The 18,413-nt window shown below is 56.4% G+C and overlaps 1 protein-coding gene and 1 non-coding gene across 6 annotated transcripts in view; both read left to right on the plus strand.

Moving 5' to 3' along the window:
• The first annotated feature begins 576 nt into the window (after nt 1-576).
• Nucleotides 577-18,413, plus strand: part of ASS1 (argininosuccinate synthase 1) — a 56,562-nt gene continuing 38,725 nt past the window's right edge. The window contains exons 1-5 of one of the 5 annotated variants that reach the window (XM_004048745.5): nt 577-865; nt 6,146-6,207; nt 8,098-8,207; nt 10,178-10,246; nt 14,241-14,429. In XM_004048745.5, the coding sequence (XP_004048793.1) occupies nt 813-865; nt 6,146-6,207; nt 8,098-8,207; nt 10,178-10,246; nt 14,241-14,429 (483 nt within the window). In that variant the 5' untranslated portion in view covers nt 577-812. Of the gene's footprint in view, nt 1,069-4,607; nt 4,773-6,145; nt 6,208-8,097; nt 8,208-10,177; nt 10,247-14,240; nt 14,430-18,413 lie in introns of those variants that run through there. The other 4 variants (XM_055351349.2, XM_019033700.3, XM_004048744.5 and 1 more) reach the window with 4 other exon arrangements.
• On the plus strand, nt 5,730-5,829 carry LOC115935921 (small nucleolar RNA U13). The gene has a single exon (XR_004071511.1). It is a non-coding gene; the product is annotated as a small nucleolar RNA U13 (small nucleolar RNA).

The raw sequence follows: 18,413 nt of genomic DNA on the forward strand, positions 1-18,413 counted from the left end.
ACCAAGCTGGGAAACTCCTGAGGTAGAGAAGCTGTTGAAGGGGGGCCTGGGGTCACAACTCCCAGCTGCTTTTTACAAGCAAGAGACTTCTCTCTGAACCTCAACCTTCCCTCCTGTCTAGTGGGTTCGCAGCCAGGCAGTCTTTTACTCACTGCTTACTGGGTGCCCTCTGGAGTCTGGGCAGGTGCCAGGCTCTGAGAAGACAGACCAGCAATCAGCCCTGGCCTAAGGGATGAAAGCCGGGCCTTCCCGCGCCGGCTCACCTCGGTTTTCTCATCCTTACTCGGCTACCAGAGGCTACGGTTGGGGAGGGAGGGGCTCTGGGGGCTGCAGAAGGCCCAGGCTGCCAGCACCGGATAGAAGTGAGCACGAAGCTCCCTGCGCCAGTGGACCTTTTATCCGGGCTCCCACCTCGAAGCGTTTAAATTGCTTCCCCAGGGCCAGGAGGCAAGTGTCTCGAAGGACGGCTGCGGCCACCCTCCGCCCCTGAGTTACATGGGTCGCAGCCACTGCCGCCCTCCTTGGCGCCTCCAGCCCGCGGGCCAGGGCCAGGAACCGCGAGCCGCCTGCGCCCCCGCCGGCGCGCCCATGGGAGGGTGAGCCGGCGCCGGGCCCAGGCCCGGATCTGGTGGGAGGCGGGGGAAGGCGGGGACGAGGCCTAGGGAGGCGGGCCCCGCCTATCTGCAGGTGGCTGTGAACGCTGAGCGGCTCCAGGCGGGGGCCGGGCCCGGGGGCGGGGTCTGTGGCCCGCGTCCCCCCCACGTGTCCCCGGTCACCGGCCCTGCCCCCGGGCCCTGTGCTTATAACCTGGGATGCGCACCCCTGCCAGTCCTGCTCTGCCGCCTGCCACCGCTGCCCGAGCCCGGTAAGGAGCCCTCGGCCCCTCTCGCTGCCCACTCCCTAGCCGAGAGCACCCACTTCCCGGGCCCAGCGGAGGAGGCGGAGGAGACGCGCGCTTCGGGGCCCGCGGAGGCAGAGGGCGGACCCCGATCGCCACTCGCCGGGGACTGGGACCGAGGCAGGAGGGAAGGGGCTCCCGATGCTCAAACGCCTGGCACCGGATTCCAGGTTTCTGGAGCGTGGGGAACGCGGCGGGGGCGCGAGTCCCCGGGTGCGAAGAGCGGCTCGGGTTATTTGTTCCCTGCGCAGCCGGGTCCTTTCTGCACTCCTTCTCGGATCCGGCTTCCTCTGTGTCGTGAAGCCCCCACGTGGAGACCTGGGGAGTCCGGAGCGTGTGGGGGGGGGCTCCCGATTCTCTCTCCCTCTCTCGGACTCGCCGTCTGTCTCCACCTCTATTTCTCTGCGTAAAACCAGGAGTCCAGCCCCTCTGGGGCTTGGACGTATCGCTTTCCCCGTAGCCTCAGTTTACCCTGGACAGATGGGCATGGTGGCCCTGGCTCCCTTCCCTGCAGGGGGCGGCAGCCACCTGGCCCTCCTCGGTGGGGCTGGCGGCCTCGCGGCGGGGTTTCCTGCTGGCCTGGGCTGGGCTCTGTGGGAGGGGCCGTGCCAGGAATATTTTCTATCCGGGCTGCTGTTGCCTTTGGCCCCTGGGCGGCTGCGCCCTCCAGGGAGGCAGGGTCATTGTGAAAGAGAGGAAACTCCTCTCCCAGGCGGCCAGGGCTGTTCCTGAGGAGGGCTGGCCTGGCCTCAGTATTCTTCTCTGAGAAGTGGAGAGTCCACTCCCGAGCAGCCGGGTCAGGCTGCAGGTCTCAGGGCAGGAACAGACCTGTTCTCTCCCCAGGGGTAGATCAAGGCCTGGGGGATTTGGGCTTTGATCCTCCCACTCCCAGCAAACACAAACCCAGTGATGGGGAGAGCTGGTGAGGCCTTGGCTCAGCCTCCAGATTCCCAAGCTTCCTTTTCATTTTCTTTTCTTTCTAAAAATTTATCAGAGATGTGGACTCGTCATGTTGCCCAGGCTGGCCTCGAGCTCCTGGGCTCAAGCGATCCTCCTCCCTCGGGCCTCCTAAACTGTTAGGATTACAGGCTCGAGCCACCCAAAGCGCCTGGCCCCCAAGCTTCAGTCTGTTAGAGCTGGCTGGGGCTGAGGGCTCAGGAAACATTTGCAGATACTGTGCGGCTGCTAAGGGCTCTGTAGACTGTTGGGTGCTGGGCCTGGGTCCAATTGCACAATAACTGTGCCTGGGGTTAGGTTCTGATGAGAGGGAGGGAGAAGCAGCCACACGGACTGGGAAGCTTGGCTAGGAGCAGGAACTGGAGGAGTCTCCATTCCAAACTCCCTCTCCCTCCCAGACCCCTTAGGCCCAGGGCCCAGGGCGGGAAGTTTGGGGGTGGGGGCGGGACCCTGTCCTGGCGGGGCCATCTGTGCACCATGCTGAGAAGTAATTCTGGTTCTGCTCTGTGTGGGTGGATCAAGTGAATGAATAGTGACTCTTGCCTGCTGAGCGCCTGGCCGGTGCGGGGGCAGACACGTGGTGAGAGGGAAGGGGAGGCCCCACTCTCAGCACAGTCTCCATTCCTGAGGGCTTGGGAAGCAGGCCCAGGGCCGCAGGAGCCTTGGGGTGGAGCCAGGCCCAAAACCGCCTGCTGCACAAGCGCTTCCCCCTCCCAACCCGGGCCCATCTCATCTTTGGCCCTTGGGTGCTGGGAGGCCAGCCAGGTCAACCAGATGCCTCATCTGAGCACTGACTACACAGTCCCTGAAGTCAGTGGCTTGCCTGTGGGCACCAGGCACCCATGTGGAAAGAGGTAACTTCGCTGGAATTCAGAGTCTAAGGCTCTGATTTCTGATGGAGCTTTGGGCAAAGTTGATCTTCCAAGGCGTGGCTCCCTCCCCAGACTTGGGGTAGACCAGGCACCCATAGGCACTTTGATATGAGTTGAACGAATGAATGAATGTGCCCTTCTTCCATCACCAAAGACAAACCGAGCTCAGCTGAGTTAGAATGTCAGAGAGGGGTTGCAGGGGAATCTTCCACGGGGCAGTAGGCCTGAGCTATAGCACACAGGCTCTCCAGAGAAATAGTGGGCAGGTTGGCCATGACTCACTGGGTGGCTGGTTTTCTGGAAGGTGTGTAGAGTGAAGGGGAGATCTGAGGTCTCCTAGGAGCCAGGGAGTGGAAGGCCTACTGCAGGGAAGAGCAAGTGGCCTGCAGTCAGGCTGGGTTTGAAGCCGCTAGCTTGTGACCTCGGCTAGCCGCTTAGCCTCTGCCTCTTCCTTTGTAAATAGGTGGTAATGTCAGTCTCCACCTTGAGATGACGCACCTGTGACTGTGAACATAGTAGCTGCTCTTGTTGTCATTCCAGCTCTGACGTTTTCAAGTAGCACGAGTTTTCCTTAGTGTCAAGTGAGCGCCCAGGCTGGCCTGCTTGCTGGAAGCTGGACAGATGGCTGCGGCTGGGGCCACAGAGAATGGCATCCCAATGAAAGCCAGGTGGCTCTGGTACCTTGACGCGAGGCCACCTTCCCTCCTCCCAGGTGTCTCTTCCGGGGAAGGAGGGCTGGAGGGCAGTGGGCATTTGCCAGGGAGCTGGAGAAAACTGCCGTGGCCCTTTCTGGGGGATGTGGTGGGGGTGGAGCTGGGACTAGGGGAGGCTGAATTCAGCCAGGATCTGCCTGCCAGATGCAGCTCCCAGGAAGAAAGCCCAATGTCTGGGAGGGTCAGAACCCAGAGGGCTGTCAGGTTGTACAGATGAGGAAATTGAGGCTTAGCAAGCCAGGAACTTGGCTGAGGTCAAACATGGCAGCGGTGCACAGAGCTTAGTGGGCACATGCTTGGTGCCCAGCTATGGGCTCCTTCCCCCAGCATCTCACCCAATCCTTACAGTCGCCCTGTGGGGGGCAGGCTGTTTGCACCCCTATTTTGCAGCTGAGCAGTTATGCTAGAGAGCTGAAGCCACTCAAACCCACGTCTGGTGGACTTGACCTGTGCCTGGAGTGAGTGCTCACTGGGTTTCAGCTGTGGTTCCTTCTCTCCCTGTCACTTCCTCCCCGACATCAAGCCCTCAGTTTCATTTAGTTTTTGCCTCGGGCTGCAAATGCAGCTTAGGGACCTGCGGAGGCTGGGGGGGGGGGGGGGGGGGTGCCCCACCCCCTGCTGGGAGGGCAGGAGCAACACTGCTGTCTGATTGCATCATTTTCCCAAGCCCATCTGCCCAGCTCATTTCTCTGCATGCATACACAGGCCCCAACACCCACACACATGTGCATGCACACAGGCACACATGTGCAAGCCCAAACACATCACACACATGCATGCACACACATTGTGTACTCTCAGGTACGCACCCCTGGGTGCACACAGGTGTGTATGCACGCACACACACACACACACACACTGTCTCAGGTACACATGCCAGGTCCATGCATTGCTTCACACTGCCCAGCCCCAGAGGCTGAAGGCCTCAGAGCCCACACCTGCCCAGATACAACCTGGCAGGCAGGAGGGGCTCACTGGTTTCTTTTGGTTTATTTAAGACAGAGTTTCACTCTGTCACCCAGGCTGGAGTGTGGTGGCACGATCTTGGCTCACTGCAACCTTTACCTCCCAGGTTCAAGCGATTCTCGTGCCTCAGCCTCCCAAGTAGCTGGGACTACAGGTGTGTGCCGCCACACTCAGCTAATTTTTGTATTTTTAGTAGAGACGGGGTTTTGCCACGTTGGCCAGGCTGGTCTGGAACTCCTGACCTCAAGTGATCCACTCACCTCGGCTGTCCAAAGTGCTGGGATTACAGGCATGAACCACCGTGCTCGGCCATGAGAGCATGTGTAGGACTCCACAGCTTCAGGGCACCCCAGCCCTCTTTTTGCGGTGAGGAGCTGACCTCCAGAAAGTGGAACTAGTAGCATTGTTCTAAGTGCCTGCCACAGGCATCTGGGAGATGGTCCCTGTTTCCATGGAGCTCGTAGTGGGGGAGAGGGCAGTTAGAATACAGCATGATGGCCAGATGTAGTGGCCCATGCCTGGAATCCCAGCACTTTGAGAGGCTGAGGCAGGCAGAGCGCTTGAGTCCAGGAGTTCGAGACCAGCCTGGGCAATGTGGTGAAACCCCATCTCTACAAAAAGTACAAAAATTAGGCAGGTGTGGTGGCATGTGCCTGTAGTCCCAGCTACTTGGGGGTGGTGGCACTGAGCTGGGATGGGAGGATCCCTTGAGCCCAGGTGGTCGAGGCTGTGGTGAGCTGAGATTGCATCACTGCACTCCAGCCTAGGTGACAGAATGAGACCCTGTCTGAAAAAAAAAAAAAAAAAGGATACAGCTCTGATGGGCAGGAGGCATGGCGGGTCACTGAGGCGATGCAGGTGATCCAGCTGTTTCTGTGGAGCTGCCCCTCCGTGTTTCTGTGGAGCTGCCCCTCCGTGTTTCTGTGGAGCTGCCTCTCTTGGCTCCAGGTGCCTCTGGGAGGGGGCAGGAGCAGGGGTGACTCTCAGAGCTGGGTGAATCTTGGGCCAGCATCATCAGATCACACTTGCCCAGGACTTCCCTTCCTTGAGTCTCCAGTGGTGGTCTTGTACCTATGAGCAGTGGGTTAAGGAGCCGAGCTGATCTGAGTTTGAGTCCTGGCTCTTCTGCCTACCAGTCAAACAAGATGCAGGGCAAGTTCCTCAGCCCAAGCCTCAGTTTTCCTGCCTCTTAAATGAAGAGAACCCCAAATGGAAGGGCTTGGCCTAAGACGGACACGTCCATTCCCTTGATTGTGGTGTTGATGTCACGGGCGCATCTGCATGCCGAAACTTGCTAAATTGGACACAAAAAAATATGCGATTATTTTTGTAGTTGATGAATGTGCTGATTGGGTATTCTCGTGTGTGTGTGAGGTGCCACCCTCAAACTTTGTTATGATGTTGGCACATTACCCATCTGATATTTACAAAATGCAATTTATGATATGTCAAGTAGACCTCAATACAGCTGTTTTAAAACATACAACAGAATTTCCCCCAACCCAACCACACCACCCGCGCCATCACACACAAACGGGGGTAGGCTTCCACACATTTCCTGAATGCCTTCTGGAGCAGGGGGCAGGAGGCAGGAGGCAGGACAGGTGGCTCTGGGGCTCCTGGGCCTCCTCCGCTCAGTGAGGCTGCTCACAGGAGATTGGGCGGCCGGAAAGTAAGGTTTAGGGCCTCTGGGATGGACCAGGCTACCTGCAGGTAGCTGAATAGCTCTGCTTTTGCAGAGTGGTTCACTGCACTGTGAAGACAGATTCCAGACGCCGGGAACTCACGCCTCCAATCCCAGGTACTGCCCACCTTAAGTCCTCCCTGCCTCCCTTCCTCCCTCCTTCCCTCCATCCTGCATGGCCAATTGCCTGGCTGCAGTTGCCATGGATACCACCTGCTGGCTCCAGGGTTAGGGCTGGCTGAGTCACCAGCAACTCAGGGCCAGGGGGTTGAATGCCCAGTAGGGACGTTGTGGGCACCGACCAGAACCATCTTCTCTGCCCCAGCTGCATGGTCCATGAGGTGTTTCCCCTTCTAAGTCCAAAGGGCAGCACAGGCCTGTGAGCCCCAGATGACTGGCGGGTGGGACCGTGCAGCATGCACGGGACTGAATTCTCATGTGACGGAGCTCCAAAGTCCACCTGGCTACACGGCCAGGCTCTGCAGCAGAGGACGGGAGGCCTGGGAAAGCCACTTCCTCTCCCCGAGCTTCCAGGCACACGGAGAGTGCTCAGGATAGCAATGCCTGCATCACTGCAATGGTGATGGCCGGGTGACCCTTCTGGGCTCCGCTTCCCCAGTAGTGTCTAATAAAGACCGTGGGTGACTCTGACCTTGTGACGTTGGTCAGACTCCGGTGGAAACGTTCCCAGGCAGAACAAACATGCCCTGTACATTTGGGAAATGCGGGATGCTGGGGCCAGGTGTCCACGGAGGCTGGAACCAGGAGGCCTGGGCCCACATCTGCCCCTGCTGCTTGTTGATCCGATGACCCTGGGCAGGTGACCTCGTCTCTCTAACCCTGGTTTCCTGTTCAGCAAATTGGACGCAGTGAAGACACCCAAGCCCAGGGCCACAGGAGGCATGTGGGGGTGGGGGGCAGGGCGAGCCCAAGGGCAGCCCAGGATTCAGGGAGAGCCCTCGGGGAAGAAGCATGGCTGCAAACATCAGGAGACAGGAGGACTTGGGGCGCCTTCGGGAGGCTTCATTGTGACGGAGGGTGGGGCAGGATGGGAGACCGCAGGCACTTCCCGGCTGCAGAGGGCCTGGCTGCAGAGAGCCCTCGTGCCCATCTGTCCCCCCGGGAAGGGCCGCTGGTTGCAGAAGTCTTAGGCCTCTGCCTGTCTATCGCCTTCCCTCCCTGGGCCTCAGTTTCTCTACCTCCACACTGGGGGAAGTTGGTCTCTGAGCCCCTCCAAACTGGGCATTGGCAGAGTTGAATTCAGAGGCGCTCACATTTGGAGACACGATGTCTAAAATTCCAGCCAGTGAAGGTTCCATGGGGTTGCAGGTAGGAGAGGGACTGGGGCTGGGCCCCTGCCCCACAGCGTCCTTCTCCACCTGCAGGTGGGCGGCGGCACTGCGTGCTGGGGAAGCACAGATTCTTGTGCCCTCTGTGACCTTTAGCCTGCCACTGACCTCTCTGAGACCTGCTGGCTGCCTCCCCAATAGGAATGGCAACTCCTACTTCATGAGGTTGTAGTGGGGGCTCAGGGGCACAGGGAGATCCCGCTGAGGCTCCCAGGGCCCTGCCTGGTGCTTGGCAAGGAGCAGTTCTGATGGGGGATGTGTCAGCTGCCAGAGGCTCAGAGCCAAGGCCCCTCCCACATCTCCTGCCTGCGTGCATTCTTCACATCCTGGCCTTGGGCCAAACTGCTCAGCCTCAGCTGCCTTCCCTCGCTGCTGGAGGATCAGGTCCAAGAGATGCCTCTCCCCGACCAGCCTAGGACTGCAGTCAGCATTCCCAGGCCCCAGTGTGGTCTGTGGGGCTGTGTGCAGAGTGTGCGAGGTCAGGGTCCCCGGGGGTGGCAGGCACTGAAGGTGAACATCCTGTTCCCGACCTCCAGTGGCAGCTTGCCCGGGAGACAAGGCTGTCCAAGGCCAAGGTCGGGGCTGGGCTGTCTGCAGGGGCTGGCGGGGGGCACTGGCTGTCTCAGGGTCACTCAGGTTGTTCCTCGACTCCCGCCAGACGCTATGTCCAGCAAAGGCTCCGTGGTTCTGGCCTACAGTGGCGGCCTGGACACCTCGTGCATCCTCGTGTGGCTGAAGGAACAAGGCTATGACGTCATTGCCTATCTGGTGAGGGAGCGACCTGGGTGTCTGTCTTCCTGCGTGTCCCGCAACTTGTCCTGTCTGCCCCCTGCCAGCCTCTGTCTGGGTTGTCAGCCTGTCTGCTCACCGTCACTCATTCAAGCCTGGCCTCTTCTCTCGAAGCCTGTCTTGAACTGGAACTAGGAAAATAGCTTCTCGTTGTACCGCCTCACTTTCTCCATCTGCAAATTGGCCATCCTTGAGATGCCTTCCAGAGCCAGGTGATGGGGGCACGGGGAGGGCACAGAAGTGAACTTGGCAGTGCTGCTGGCTTAGCCTGCTTGCAGAGAGGCGGTGGGCTGGTGTGCTGCCAGCCCTGGGAAGGCACACAGTTTTCCCATCTCCAGAGTATGCTGTCAGCCTGCAGTAATTCAGCAAGGATTGTGGAATCCTGAGCTGGAAGGACCCTGGGCGATCACCTGGTTCTGGGATGGGAAATAGGTCACAGGTGATGGGTTATGTGTGCAGCCACTTCCTCATCCAGGGCCCATAGGAGTCATCCCTCTCAAACTAGCTCCTCTTCGACTGAACCTGGCCACAGCTCTGAGTCCTTCTCTGTGTGGCTGTGCTGTTCAGGACTCTTAGGTGCAAATTTTAGAAACTCAACTCAAACCAACTTATGCAAAAAGGAAAGGGAAAAGACAATTCTTGGCTCACAGAACTGAGAAGTCCAGGGGTAGGATGGCTTCAGGCAGGGCTGGATCCAGGTGCTTCTAAGATCTGTCTCCAACTCTACTTGGCTTCATTCTTGGCCTCTCCACAGGGCAGGCAAGGCTCATGGTCACCCTCATAGCCCACCTTTCCCAAAAAGGAGGGCTTACCCCCAGTAAGGCCCATGGGGACCCACCATGCATTAGTCCCTATGGCTGCATCATGGGGTGCAAGGCTTGGGCCATGAGCCTACTCCTACAGTGGGCGGGATTTGTTCCTCTCCATCCCTGTGGAATGGTGTCCACCGAGGAAAGAAGGTTCTGTTTCCAGAGGAAGTGAGCCTGGGTCTCTGGACAGACAAAACTTAGCTCTTGCCAAAAGTGGCTTGTTTGCCGGCATATTGGTGTGTCTAACTGCGCCCAATGCCCTTGTCATTCAGGTTGGGGAAAGTGAGGCCCAGGGTAAGAAATACTTTGCTCACAGTCACCTGGTGGGTGAGAGCACAGCTTTGAGGGGCTGCAAAGAGCCCAGGGTGTATCCATCTCACTGTAGGCAGCACAGCGGGGCAATCAGAGCTGGAGCTGGCCGTATAGACCCCTGGGCTACCACCTGGGGGATTTAAAACCTGAATGTGATTCAGATAAGCACCTGCAGCTGGGCTTTGGCAAGATTCCAGGGTCTGGTGAGCCGAATGAAGGGAGTGAGGGCTGAGGCCAGGATCTGGGCAGCAGGCCAGAGTCCAGGCAGCAGGAAACATGGCAGTGTCTAGACAGGGGCTGTCAGACCCCGAGGTCAGGGCACCGGCCACAGGGACGGAGCTGGAAGTTCCTGAGCATGGGCTTCTCTGCCTCCTGCCTCTCAGCTGCCTCAGGATGGCCAAGGCATGGCCTTTGACTAGGGAGGAGAGCTGGAGGCTAGGAAGGCCCTGACAAGCTAATCTTTACACTGGCTGAGAAAGAGTTTTCTGGAAAAGACAGATGAGTTTCAGGAGAACCCTAGACCTTCCAGCAACGACAGCAAATGGTTGTCTCCCAGCAGCCTGTGTGGCCAGGGCCAGGCTCAGCCAGTGCTCCAACCCATGGAAGCCACTGGCCATCACCACGCTGCAATCCAGCTCCCAATCTCACCTCCTGGAAGAATCTCACCTCTCCAGGCCTTGGGCTTTGTCCTTTTTCCTTCTTACTGTGACTTGGCCATGGAATGGAAGCTGTCTCTGTAGCAGGGGGTGGGGGGCTGCTGCATGCAGATGGTGCGAACTCAGGGGTCCCCCCAGGGGCTGACGGAGCCTCTCTGCTTCTGCTTCTCAGGCCAACATTGGCCAGAAGGAAGACTTCGAGGAAGCCAGGAAGAAGGCACTGAAGCTTGGGGCCAAAAAGGTACCAGGCGGGAGGCAGGGGTTTGGGCTGGGAGTGGGACGGTGATGTGGAGGGCAGTGGTGGATGCTCCTGCCCCAGGGATCCCATCCCTTCCAGTGTGTCTTCTTGCTTCTAAGAGTATGAGATCATCCTGCTCTCAGGTGTGTGAACCCTCTTGTTTTTCTGCCTCCCCCATGCCCTCTTCCACCCACCCACCTTCCCATCCAGGTGGAGTGTCTCTTCCCCACCCACCTACCTTCCCTTCTCTTTTATCTCTCTGTCCATCTATGCACCCACTCACCCTCTTTTATCTCTGTTTATCCACTCATCCACATATCCATCCATCATTCATCCCTCCATTAGCTATCCATCGATCCATCCATCCATCCATTCAGCCATCCATCCATGCATCCATCATCCATCCATCCATCCATCACCCACCCATCCATTCACCCATCATCCATCCATCCATTCATCCATCCATCCATCCATCCACCCATCCATTCATCACTCATCCACCCATCCATTATCCATCATTCATCCATCCATTACCCATCCATCCATCATCCATCCATCCATTCATCCATCCATCCATCATCCATCTATCCATCTATCCATCCATCTTCCATCCATTCATCCATCATCCATCCATCCATTCACCCGTCATCCATCCATCCATTGTCCATCCATTCATCCATCATCCATCCATCCATTCACCCATCATCCATTCATCCAGCCATCATCCATCCATCCATCATCCATTTATTCATCCATCATCCATCCACCATTTATCATCCTTCCATGCATCATCCATTCATCCATCCATCATCTACCCATGCATCCATCCATCATCCATCCGTCTATTCATCCATCCATTCATCCATCCATCATCTATCCATCCATCCCATTATCCATTCACCCATCCGTCCCTTCGTTATCCATCCATCCATCCACATATCCATCTGTCATTAATCCCTCCACTGTCTATCCATCCATTCATCCAGACAGCCAGCCATTCATCTATCCATCCCCCATCCATCCATCCATCCTTCATCCATCCACCGTTTTTCTATCCATCCATTCATCCATCCATCCATCTGTCTGTCCATCATCCCCCTACCTGTCCTTCCCTCTTTTATCTCTCTGTCTACCCATTCTTCCATTCATTCAACAGAATCAGAGAACTCCAATTGAGTCCGGTGCATTGATTGTGAATCTAGGCATGTGGCAGGCAGACCCCTGTCCCATACAGGGCATTTATGATGAACAGGGTCATCAGGACCCCTGCTCACATGTGCTCACGCCCCATGGAGAAGCCCTTGCCACTTGTGCCCCTTCATTTGGGAGAGTGAGCAGGGGACATAGCAGGGATGATGTGCAAGGCCACCAGCTCCCCTGCAGGGTCAGAGCTGATCCCCTCTGTGGGGTGCTTCTGCAGGGTTGCCAGGGTAATTAGCATGTTAAAATGAACATGGGAGGGAGTGGATGCCCCAGTCCCAAGTCACCTACTGGCCACAGGCCTGGAACTAGAATGTCCCTCCTTGGTTCTGTGCCTCCCGAGTGCTGGAGAGCAGAGGGGTTGTCTGACCAGTAGCCTAGGAAGGGGAGAAAGAGCCCTGAGTGTTGAAGATTGGAGTGTGCTTTCAGCAGCGCAGGAGCAGGCTTTGTGCATGGCTTCAGCTTTTGTCCTTTATTCTAGATGAGCAGTTCTCAAACCTTGTGGTCTTGGGAACCCTCTACACTCTAATTTACGTGGCGTTTTTAATGTTTATTTTCTTGCATATAACATTAGGATGGGCCAGGTACAGTGGCTCACGCCTGTAATCCCAGCACTTTGGCAGGCTGAGGCAGGCAGATCGCCTGAGGTTAGGAGTTCAAGACCAGCCTGACCAACATGGTGAAACCCTGTCTCTAGTAAAAATACAAAAATTAGCTGGGCGTGATGGTGGGTGCCTGTAATCCCAGATGCTCGGGAGGCTGAGGCAGGAGAGTCGCTTGAACCCAGGAGGCGGAGGTTGCAGTGAGCCGAAATCACGCCATTGCACTCCATCCTGGGCAACAACAGCAAAACTCTGTCTAAAAAAAAACCAACCAACCAACCAAACAAACACAAAAACACATTTATCCTAATGTTTTTTATATATCCTTAGTCCCAATTGCTTTCTTTTCTTTGCCTTTTTATTTCATTTTTTAAAAGGATTTTTTTCAAAATAATTATAGACACAGGAAGTTGCAAAAGCAGTACCAAGAATTTCTCGACTCTTAAAAATTATTGAAGGCCTTGGCTGGGTGCGGTGGCTCACGCTTGTAATCCTAGCACTTTGGGAGGCTGAAGTGGGCAGATCTCTTGAGGTCAGGAGTTTGAGACCAGCCTGGCCAACCAGCCTGGTTTCTTTAATAGAGAAACCCCACATGCCTGTAGTCCCAGCCACTCGGGAGGCTGAGGCAGGAGAATCACTTGAACCCGGAAGGCAGAGGTTGCAGTGAGCCAAGATTGCACCTCTGCACTCCAGTCTGGATGACAGAGTGAGAGTCCATTTCAAAAAAAAAAAAATTACTGAAGGCCTTAGAGAGCTTTTGTGGATTATATCTGTTGATATTTATCACATTAGAAATAAAAGCTGAAATGTTTTAAATGAACAGTTCATGTTAACATAAGTAACATTACACTTATGAAAAATAACTATTTTCTCAAACAAAAAATTTTAGTTAAGAATCTTATTGGCTTCCATTTTTGCAAATCTCTGTAATGTCTGGCTTGACAGAAAACAGATGGACTCTTGTAGCGGTTTTCTGCATTCACTTGTTTTTTCGTTTGTTTGTTTTTCTTTTTTAGCCTCCCAGGGCTTCCTCGCTATGTGATGCCTTGTTTTATTGAAGTTTATGAAGAAAACTGGGCAACACAGTGAGATCCCATCTCTACAAAAAATAAAAAACTTAGCCGGGCATGGTAGCACATGCCCGTAGTCCCAGCTACTCAAGAGGCTGAGGTGGGAGGATTGCTTGAACCCAGGAGGTTGAGGCTGCAGTGAGCTAGGATCACACCACTGCACTCCAGTCTGGATGACAGAGAAAGACCCTGTCTCAAAAAAACAAAAAAAAGTTTTCACTCAGTGTTCCCCTGAAAAGTCATTGGGAACCCCTGGGGGTCTACATTTCAAGAACCCTTCCTCTAGATCAGGGTTTCTCAGTCTTGGCATCGTTTCCGTGTGGCTGGCTGTCCTGTGCACGGGAGGATTTTAGCAGCATCCCCATAGCCTTTACCCACTAGATGCCAGAATTCCACCCCCCACCTGGTAGTTGTGGCAACCAAAAATATCTCCAGATATTTCCAAATGCCTCCCCTACTCCCACCCCCAACAGGGACAAAACCGTCTCTGGTTGGGAACTACTGCGGTGAGATCTTAGGTGACAACTAAGTTTCATCTTGTTGGGGCTGATTTAGAAGCCACATCCAGTTTCACAGAATGCTGCATCAGGATCGATTAGCAGGCCGGCCGCGGTGGCTTGTGCCTGTAATCCCAGCACTTTGGGAGGCCGAGGCAGGTGGATCACCTGAGGTCAGGGGTTCAAGACCAACCCGGCCAACATGGTGAAACCCCGTCTCTACCAAAAATACAAAAATTTGCAAGGCATGGTGGCATGCGCCTGTAATCCCAGCTACTCAAGAGGCTGAGGCAGGGGAGTTGCTTGAACCTGGGAGACGGAGGTTGCAGTGAGTTGAGACTGAGCCACTGCACTCCAACCTGGGCAACAGAGCAAGACTTCGACTCAAAAAAAAAAAAAAAAGAGAGAGCTATTGATTAGCAATGTCTGCCATGAGTGCAGGAGGGAGAGTAACAGTGCAGTGTGCTGGGATTGATGAATGATGTCTACTACAGAGGCAGAAGAAGAAGCACCAGGTACAGCAGGGGTGGCCCCTTATAGGTCTCAGCTAGCTGAGGCCCCTGGGGCTCTATATGCCAGATGGCCCCGTCCTTGCCTACTTCTTCCTTCTGGGCTCCTCTTCCCGTAGGTGTTCATTGAGGATGTCAGCAGGGAGTTTGTGGAGGAGTTCATCTGGCCGGCCATCCAGTCCAGCGCACTGTATGAGGACCGCTACCTCCTGGGCACCTCTCTTGCCAGGCCCTGCATCGCCCGCAAACAAGTGGAAATCGCCCAGCGGGAGGGGGCCAAGTATGTGTCCCACGGCGCCACAGGAAAGGTGAGGCACCTGGGAAGGGCCGGGCAGAGGGAGATGCAGGCAGAGGGGCGTGGGAAGGAGATGAGCACCCCTCGAGCGGTTTCCTGGTGCGCCTCCGGGGCAGACTTGGTGCAAGGCGGCTACATGGCTTTGTTTAGACCCCAATGAGAGGGGTAACAGCTCGCCCCTGCGCTCCGTGCACTGTGGCACCTGAACGCCCATTCTGAGTCCTCACCTCCACCTTCTGCTGTGGGAGCGATGTCACCCCATTTGGCAGACTTGCTGCTGAGGCCTGGGGACATTGTCCAAGGTTGCATTGGCCAAGGTCACTGCGTGAGTCCCCCAGGGGACACGTAGGAAAGTGTTGAAAACCCTGAGTTGGCAGAGTAGGGTTCAAAGGCAGCTCTGCTGCTGGCTTGCCGTGTGTCCTCAGCCAGGGCCCTTCTCCCCTTCCTGAACCTCAGTTTCTTCATTTGAAAGATGGGGCTCATGCCATGTCTTAGTTTCCCAGGGCTAGGGTAACAAAATGTCTCAAACTGGTGGCTTAGAACACAGAACTGTTCTGCCTCATGGTTCTGGAGGCCTGAGGTCCATAGTGAGGGCATGGGCAGGGCCACGCAGCCTCTGAAGGTGCCAGGAAGCCTCCGGCTCAGGCCTCTCTCCAGCTTCCAGTGGCCTCTGGTGTCCCTTAGCGTGTGGCTGCGTCACTCCTGTCCTTCCGTCCTCCATCTTCCCAAGCTGTCTTCTTCCTGTATCTCTGCATTGTCTTCCCTCTGCTTGTCTGTTTACCTTCCCCTTGCTACAGGAACCTGTCTTGGATTAGGGCCCTTCAATGACCTCATCTTAACTTGGTTACTTTTTGTGTGTGTGTGTGGGGGAGGGGGACAAAGTCTCACTCTGTTGCCCAGGCTGGAGTGCAGTGGCTCGATCTTGGCTCACTGCAACCTCTGCCTCCCAGATTGAAGCAATTCTCCTGCCTCAGCCTCCTGAGTAGCTGGGATTACAGGTGTGTACCCCACCACACCCAGCTAATTTTTTGTATTTTTAGTAGAGACGGGGTTTCGCCATGTTGGGCAGGCTGGTCTTGAACTCCTGACCTCAAATGATCCACCAGCCTTGGCCTCCCAAAGCACTGGGATTACAGGCGTGGGCCACCATGCCCAGCCTTAACTTGGTTATTTCTGTCAAGACCACATGAGGCCACATTCGGAGGGACTGGGGTTAGGACTTGAACCCATTATTTTGTGGAAACACAAATCAACCCATCCCGTACCCCTTCCCTCCGGGCCGTGTGTCCCAGTGCAGACTGCGGGATCCCCGTGGGGTGCAAGACAGGAAGCCCCCTGCCTGCTGCTCTTCGGAAGGCAGTCCTTGAGAAACCAGATTCCTGACAATGTTGGCAACTGTCAGCTGATGTTTTTATAAAGACCCAAGTCATGAGCTCTCAGTCAGTGGACAGCATGCCAAGAGCCTGGTACAGGAATTGACTGTTTACCAACCCCACAGTCAGAAGGCTCGGAAACTCCCCAGTGACGGGGAGCTCACTACTTCGCCTGCCCGGGCTGGTCAGGGTGCTGATGGTGGGAAGTCCTGGCTCACTGTGGGAGGTCCTGGCTCACTGTGGTGCAGGGACACACACAGCTAAGATGATGACGGAGGAGACGCGGTTGATTTGAGGGTGGCCTGGGAGACAGCCACCCACCAGGATGGCACCTGTCATGTCTTTGAAAGTCCAAGTGTTCATTTCTTCACCGGAGCACTGGTTCAGCAAGCTTGCACTGGGTATCTGCTAGGAGTTGGGTGCTTGCTGGCATTGGCACAGTGCTAACTTCTTGGGCTCATTGTGTACCTTCAGAGAGCCCATTTCCTGGCAAGAGAACAGAAAATGGATGTGTGATGAGGAATGGGAGTGGGGCCGGGGGTCTGTGCCAGGGAACTGTGGGAGCAGCAGGCAGGGGCTGAGGATGAGTCTAGAGGAGTGAATAATGGCATGGAAGAGTGTGAGAGGCAGAGGGAACAGCCTGTGGAAAGGCTTAGAGCCAAGAGGCCCTGAAGGACAGTCTGTCTGGGGCTGTGGAGCAGGAGCTATTGCTGTGGGGGAGGCAATAGGGCCAGGACTGGGCTGAGGCCATGCTGGGAGGTTTGGCTTCATCCTGAGGGCAACTGATTAGTGGGTGGAAAGAGGTCTCAGGTTGGATGGAGGTGGCCAGTGACTACCCCAGCGAGATGCTGGGGAAGAGACAGGGGAGAGCTTCTCACAGACTGCGGCCTTGGTTTTTACTGTCACTCCAGCTGTGGATGATGGGATGGTAGGAAACCAGGCAAGGAGGGTTGGGCGGGCCTGAGCTGTTGGGCAGGACCGTGTGTGTGCTGCCATCTGTGCAAAGGTGGTGGCAGAGGAGGAGAACCCAGAGGATCAGGACTGGGCGACACAGCGAGACTCTGTCTCAAACAAACAAACAAAAAGCTCCCGACCCATCTGCCTTAATGGAATGAGCTGGATCGTGAGCTTCCTATCCCAGAAGGAATACAAGCCGAGGGCAGGGCATCAGAATTCTGGGAGGGGTCCTGCCCTCAGGTCTTTCCAACGGTACCATTAAGGTTCAGTAGGGCGGCATTCAGGTCTGGTGGAGTGCATGGGTGGGTGGGTGAGTGTGGGTGGGTCGGCTCTGGCTCAGGCAGTTCCCGGGTCCATGCGGAGACCCCCACCCCGGACCAGCCCACATTGAGCCTGCAACAGCCTCCCGCAGCCGTGTGCGCCCCTCCTCCCTGTGGCCACCAGAGGGCGCCAGAGGCTTGGGTTTGAGGCCTTGGGAGCCGACAAAGGCGGGAGGAGGTGGCTGTACCACCAGGGTCCTCTGTTCCCCACCCTGGTCCTGCAGGGCGTGGTTCTGAGCAGAACGCCCCCCAGGCTAGTGCTATGGCCGCCCGGGACTTGGGGGCGTCCCTGCATTCACACTCAGAAGACCCAAGAGGGACGGACTCCGGGGATGCCAGGGAGTAGGTGCTACCTGGCGCAGCCACCTCTTTCCTGGGGTTGACAGGCAAGGCGTACTTCTGCGCCTCAGTGTCCCTTTACGACAGTACCCAGGAAACCCCCAACAGCCTCTGGAGACAATTTCCGGGAACTGGGGGTGTGAGTGGAGAACCATGAAGGCTGGGAGCGAGGGGGATCCAAGGCCTTGGAGGTGCTGGTCCAGCCTTCAGGCATTTACCCCCTGAGTAACCACCCAGCACCACCATCCCATGAGTATCCACCCAGCACTGTCCTGGGCGCCATCACGGGGGACGGGCCAGGTGGAGGCTTTCGGGTCTTTGGGCTCAGGGAAGGTGACAGTGAAATGTTGGGGGGAGCACGGATTGGCCTGGGATGTGAGGGGGAAGGGCATCCTGTTTGCTGGAACCGCCTGAGCCCAGCCCTGAAGGCAGAGGCGGAGGCAGCCTCCCTCCCAGCACCCCGTCCAGACAGCACCTGGTGCAGAAATTGAGCCGCACTCTCCCCTCCCATGCCCTGCTGCCAGCCCCACCCCTGCCCACCCAGAGAGCTGCACCGAAGCTGGGGTGGCCCTTGTGGGGCTCCTCTCTCCCCCTAGTTTTGGAAGAGGGGCCTGGAAATATGATTCTGAGACTCTGGCCGGGGAGCGAGAGTTTTGTAAATGGCACCATCTGTATGGGTGCCCCAGGGCAGATGGGAGACCCCAGGCCCCCCAGTCCCAGTGGGTCCGTGTTTACATGCATGTTTACACACGTGTGCACAAATATCAGCATGCGGACACTCGTGTGTGAGACACTACATCCTCCTTCTCCCCGGAAAGCTGCCAGGAGCTGCCCTGGTGCTGGGGTCTTGGGGTTCAGAGGGGGAAGGATTGGACTGGCCTCCTTGGCTCTTGCCTGAGACGAGGGCAGAGTTTGAACCAAGGAAGCGTTTGTTTGGCCTCTTCGAGGGTCTCTGGCTCCTGAACAGATGGGTGTCCCCATGGCAGCATCTGGATGGGCAGACAGCAG

The sequence above is a fragment of the Gorilla gorilla genome, chromosome 13 (genome assembly GCF_029281585.2).
Source record: "Gorilla gorilla gorilla isolate KB3781 chromosome 13, NHGRI_mGorGor1-v2.1_pri, whole genome shotgun sequence".
NCBI lineage: Eukaryota > Metazoa > Chordata > Mammalia > Primates > Hominidae > Gorilla > Gorilla gorilla.